Source organism: Onychomys torridus, chromosome 13, assembly GCF_903995425.1.
Source record: "Onychomys torridus chromosome 13, mOncTor1.1, whole genome shotgun sequence".
NCBI classification, from domain to species: domain Eukaryota; kingdom Metazoa; phylum Chordata; class Mammalia; order Rodentia; family Cricetidae; genus Onychomys; species Onychomys torridus.
In genome coordinates, this window is record NC_050455.1 from 3,329,643 (window position 1) to 3,335,642 (window position 6,000).

Here is a 6,000-nt window from a genome sequence, read left to right on the forward strand (position 1 = left end):
ATCTCCAGTCGTGCAGAGGAAGAAATAGCTGCCTGCATGGGTGGTGGGCATGTGGTGGCTGGCTTTGCAGAGGAGGGTTTAGGGGAGGGTCTTCATCAACAGCCTCTAGACAGGAAATGATGCCAAGAAAACAAAATCAGGACTTGGTGACCTTCATGACTGCATAAAGGTCAAAACCTGCTTGTGAGTGGCCTGCCCCATGTAGCTACAGAGAAATCTGATGTAAATTATTTATAAATAGGCTTATTTTAGCCTTCTCATTCTTTTTACCTTGACTTAACCTTGGAAGATCCCAGAGGAGTCCCGATCCTGGACAGTTGGAAGGTGGGATTCTGCCTTCAGTGTGCCAAGTACCTGGCACCTGACACATGTCCTGTCAAATACAATCTGTAGTTAACATCCTGTCATGTGCAGTGCACTGGAGGATTACTGTAACTGGCTGGTCCTTGCAGAAAGGTGAGGACCTCTGTGATGTGCAGTGCACTGGAGGATTACTGTAACTGGCTGGTCCTTGCAGCAAGGTGTGGACCTCTGTGATGTGCTATGCACTGGAGGATTACTGTAACTGGCTGGTCCTTGCAGAAAGGTGTGGACCTCTGCCAGCATTTTTGACTTCCAAATTCCAGGTGTCTTTGTCAGCAGAGTCACTGCTGCCTATCAATTGCTGAGGAGAGTGATGGACGTTTGTCGGTAACCTCAGGGTTGAGGGAGTAGGGGTTAGGAAAACCCATGGCTGTTGCTAGCAATTCTAGGCAGGACCTGGGTTTACAGTCTGGTTTGTTTGCCTAGAAAGAGTGTGAGAGAGGAATTCTTTGGAAGCTTTGGGCACTGTGTGGTTACCTGGTATAAGAGTCGGGAGGAGGGGCATGGGGCAACAACTAGCATGCTCCCAGGGAAAAGGACAGAGGAAAGCTGGCTCCACGTGCCCTTCTGAAGGAAATAGCCAAATGTGTGTGTTTCAGATCACGGCTTCTGTGAACAGTGAGACAGGTGGGACCTTGACATCAATCACACCAAAGCAGTCTCTGTGTGATGGACAGTGGCACTCAGTGACAGGTATGGCATTGGTGACCTTTGGCACATACAGGGAGATCCTTTGACCTGTGTTTGAACATCTCAAAGGCAGTCAGTCCATCCACTGGAAGGCGTAGACTGGACCAGATACTATAGCCAGCCCTCATCCCCAGTTTCCTTATCTGTTTCCAACCCCAACTGTGCGTAGATTATCTTGTGGCTGTTGCCTCTAGTTCCCCATAATGTGCTGAGTTTGGGCTGTGGAAACTTCAGGTGGAGCCATGCCCAGAAAATGGATAGGCTCTTTTAGTGTTTAAGGTGCCAATAACATTGTGGTTTGGGTTTTGGCTCTGAACTCTTGGGAATAAAAAACAAACAAAAAACAAAAATACCAAGTTTCTGAGGATAGAGATATGACTCAGTGAGTAAGAGTCTTTCTATTCTAGAGGACCTGAGTGTGATGCCCAGAACCCGCACTGGGTGGGTCCCAGCCACTTGCATCTCTAGAGCCTGAAGATTTATGCCCTCTCCTAGCTTCTCAGACACTGCACTCGCAGACATATATTCACACAGACACACGAGTGTATACACACACACACACACACACACACACACACACACACACACTCTCTCTTTAAAAAAGAGAAACCACTTATTATGGGCAGGTTACTTACAGCATCTGATCTTTAGTGAGCATTCAATAAGAATCCAGTTTTACTGTTGGATTTTTAAGGATCATTGTTATTTTTCAACAATTATTCAATATTAATCCAGAGTATTCAAACAAAATAATGCTGGAAAGTGAATACACCCTCTCAGAATCTGTTGTTTTAGTAACAACTTGTGGTGTTAGCTTAGAGATATATGAGCCTGAAGCTGGGGGTGTAGCCCAGTTGGTAGAATGTTTACCTTGTGTGCATAAAGCCCTGGGTCCCATCCCCATAAACTGTGCATTGTGCACACCTGTGACCACAGCACTGGGAAAGAGAAAGAGGGTTAGGGTTAGGGGTCAGAGGTCCAAGGTCATCTTGAGATACATAGTAAGTTTGAGGCCAGTATGAGACCCCATAAACAAGCAAGTAAATAATAAACATAATTTTTATCTCTTGTTGGCATTTTAGCTAAGATCAAGCATAGAAATACCTGAGCCTGGACTGGCTAAAACACCTTTTTGTAAAAAGCCCTTTCTTGTCTAATTTAAAAGCTGCTTTCTGTTGGATACAATTATCAAGCTAGGAGAGCTTTTGTGTTGAGGGTCAAAGTTTGTACAGACTGACCCTGGCTTCTGAGAAAGCAGCTGAGGTCAGATCACGTGAACATAGCTTCTGGAGACAGACCAGAGCTTGGGTTTCACTTGTTTAGAGTGACCTCTGCTCAGTCCTCAGTGAGTCCCTTAGTGAGTAGTAATGATGTGGCCTTTGCAGACTCACTGTGTGCAAGTTATGTGTATGCACAGCCTGTGGAGGCCAACACTGGCTTTCATTCCTCAGGTGCTAACCACCTTGGTTTTTGAGACATGATCTTATTGGCCTGGAGCTTGCTAAGTAGTTTCTGCTGGCTGCTCAGTGAGCCCCAGGGGATCAGTCTGTCTCTGCCTCCCTGGGTGAGCTCCAGGGATCAGCCTGTCTGCCTCCCTGAGTGAGCCCCAGGGATCAGCCTGTCTCTGCCTCCCTGAGTGAGCCCCAGGGATCGTCCTGTCTGCCTCCATGGCCCTGGAATTGCAAAAGCACAACCACACTCAGCACTTTTTGTTTTTAGGTAAAGTCTGAGTGCTTGAACTCGGGTCCCCATGCTTGCAAGGCAGGCACTTTACCAACTTGGCTGTCTCCTCAAATCCACAGCTTCAGTTTAGGGATTCAAATTGGGTATGTCCAATGACACCAAACCCTGGCTGCCTCTGAGTGGTGTGTTGACCAGGTACCTTCAAACAGTTCCAAGGGTCCTGTGGGAATGAGCTCAAAGCCAGTGGTGACACAGGAGTGCAGATATTAGACAGGGGAGGGCTCTTCTCAGGGCACAGACCTAACCAGCTCCCTTTCTCCCAGTCTCCATCAAACAGCACATCCTGTACCTGGAACTGGATGCAGACAGCAGCTACACTACCGGACAGCCATCCTTCCCACCTAACGACACCCAAGCAGCACTACACATTGGAGGCGTCCCAGGTCAGTAACTCTAGTCCCAACTTCTACACCCAGGTTACACCCCAGCCGCTCTTGACACTTTCTTCTTAACCCAACTGCTAAGGTGCTCCCATAGTTGCGTAAAGAGAATGTCAGCCCTGGGTGCACAGTGGCGGTGGCACCTTTAACTCAGCATCTGGTCACATCTCAGGGCAGTGCAGGCCACATGACTACTGCTTCCCCTGGTTCCAAGCCTGTCATCAATCATCCTCCCTTAGGAGGATCCTTTAACTCAGAAGCTTATGTCAGCAAATAAACAAGAAAGTTGATGAGAAACAATGGTCTCTCTTCCCCAGACCCTGAGTTGACTGTTGAGGCCAAATGGGAGAATTGGGCAGGTTGAGTTCAAAGACTGAAATGTTGCCTAGAAAGGGGCCTTTTCATTCTTTCTTGTTTTATGTCCCTTCAGGTAGTCTGCTGACTAATTTTATAGTGCTTTTATAACCCATAAAAGGTAGCAGAGTTGAGAGTTACTATCTATTGATTCAGGCTGTGGAAGTTCCTCCTCTGCAGGCAAAGAACAGCTTTGCTGCTGATGTATCGCAGGAGCAGGAGCAGGAAGCAGCCAGGTGGGCCGAGCCATGGGGCCTCTGACTCTTTCTAATAATACTCCCAACACACCAGGTGCATCCATTGCATGAGCTGTCTACCGAGTGCCTCTTCTTTTCCTCTTTCAGACAAATTGAAAATGCTTACACTTCCTGTGTGGAACTCATTTTTTGGCTGTCTGAAGAATATTCAAGTCAACCACACCCCTGTCCCCATCACTGAAGCTGCGGAAGTCCAGGGATCTGTCAGCCTGAATGGTTGCCCTGACCACTAACACTACACAGCAAGGAAATTCACCTTTGAAGGCACCACGAACCCAGTGGATCTCCCTCCCCCATGAAAAGTCAAGACACCATAGCACACATTTAAAGACCAATCTCATTTGTAATTTCAAGTACACAGACCCATCATTTTGCCATTTGGTGCTACACATGTATTTTATATAAAAAAGCCCATTTCTTGAAGAAAATGAACAAACTGTTATTCAAACATGCACACAATGCTTTTGTTAATATTAATTTTTTCCATTAAGAATTAAATGCCTTTTAGAGAACATTTTTTCCCAATTGCTAAAAAGAAAATTTTGTTTAGAGCACTTTAAGAATATAAAACTTTAAAATGCTAAATTGCTACAGTTCATGGGATTAAATAAATGCAATGCACTCTTCAAACGATGTTTTACAAGCAAGGAAAACCAAGGGCTGATGATCACTGCTAATTATTTTAACTCCTCGGCACCTGCTCAAAGTGTCATCTGCAACACAATTTCCTACAGATAATTATTGAGCACATGCTAAGAGGTTATCTGTGTGCTCAGTGTGTGAACTACACTGACATTTATAAGTCAGTCCTGCCCTTAAAGAGCATGCACCTCCATGGAGAGACACACAATATCACACAATAGGGACCAGCTTATTGAACCACTGAAACCATTAATTAATGAGGCTCACTGGCTTCCCAATCCTTGCCTTCCCCAATCTGCTACCAAGTCTAAGTTATGATTATTAATTTGTTGAGAACACAAGCCATCTGGTAGAGGTGCTAAGATGAATGTATGCACTATAACTGAAGCTTTGTGTATCTTTGTGCACGTATGTGGAGGCCTCAATCACTTTCTTCCTCATTTTTTGAGACAAGGTCTTTAGCTGAACCCAGAGCTCAACATTTTGACTGGGCTTGAATACCCAGCAAATCTCTCCAGGATCCTCCCATCTCCTCCACAGTGCTAGGGTTAGAGACATGTGCCTAGCTTTTAGACAGGTGCTAGGGATCCAAACTCAGATCCTCATGCGTATCCACCAAGCTGTCTAGACCAGTTGATGGCTGAAGCTTTTATAGCAAGTCATCAGGACCCAACAAGGAGAAATCACTTTTAGATTTATCTACCAAATAATTCATGATATGACAGACAGGCATTATTACCCACTTGTGCTAACAAAGACTACGCAAGTATTTTTATATATTCTACTCTTTGATAGGGGACAGAAGGAATATTGGGCATAATAAGAAAATGGGGTACAATAAGAAAATGGGGCATAATAAGAAAATGGGGTATAATAAGAAAATGGGGCATAATAAGAAAACGGGGTATAATAAGAAAATGGGGGTGGGGCTGGAGAAATAGCTCAGAGGTTAAGAGCACTGACTGCTCTTCCAGAGGTCCTGAGTTCAATTCCCAGCAACCACATGGTGGCTCACAACCATCTGTAATGAGATCTGGTGCCCTCTTCTGTGTACATAATAAATAAATAAATCTTTTTAAAAAAAAAAAAAAAAGAAAAGAAAAGAAAATGGGGCATAAGAAGAAAATGGGGCATAAGAAGAAAATGGGGTATAAGAAGAAAATGGGGCATAAGAAGAAAATGGGGTATAATAAGAAAACAGGGTATAGTAACCCTCTATGGTATCCATAGAGTTCTGTGTTCTCTGAACTTGAATTGCTTGTTCTTCCATGGTCTTTGCACCACAGTCCTCTGAGCATGCTTCCCAGCAGCTCCAGCTGTACACATCTGGAGTGTTCTGAAGAGGCAGCAATTCCCTACCCCAGCAGGTGCTTCATGAGAGCTGACTGGTAATCTTTAGGGATGCTTTGTGGGCTCTCGCAGGTGAAAGGCTTGACTGCAAGCCAGGTGCTTCACAATACACTGATTTTAAGATTTAAAACGTCCCCAGTGGTGGTCTTGGCATGTGCTGGAAGCTCCTCTATGCTTCCAGCCATGAGCAGGTCTTCCCAACATGTATACACAGACTGGAT

The 6,000-nt window shown here is 45.1% G+C and overlaps 1 protein-coding gene across 1 annotated transcript in view; it reads left to right on the plus strand.

Moving 5' to 3' along the window:
- Window positions 1-4,225, plus strand: part of Lama3 (laminin subunit alpha 3) — a 252,313-nt gene extending 248,088 nt beyond the window's left edge. Inside the window, 3 exon segments of the mRNA XM_036204961.1 lie at window positions 963-1,056; window positions 3,060-3,179; window positions 3,875-4,225. Coding sequence (XP_036060854.1) covers window positions 963-1,056; window positions 3,060-3,179; window positions 3,875-4,020 — 360 coding nt within the window. The 3' untranslated portion in view covers window positions 4,021-4,225.
- The last annotated feature ends 1,775 nt before the right edge of the window (window positions 4,226-6,000 follow it).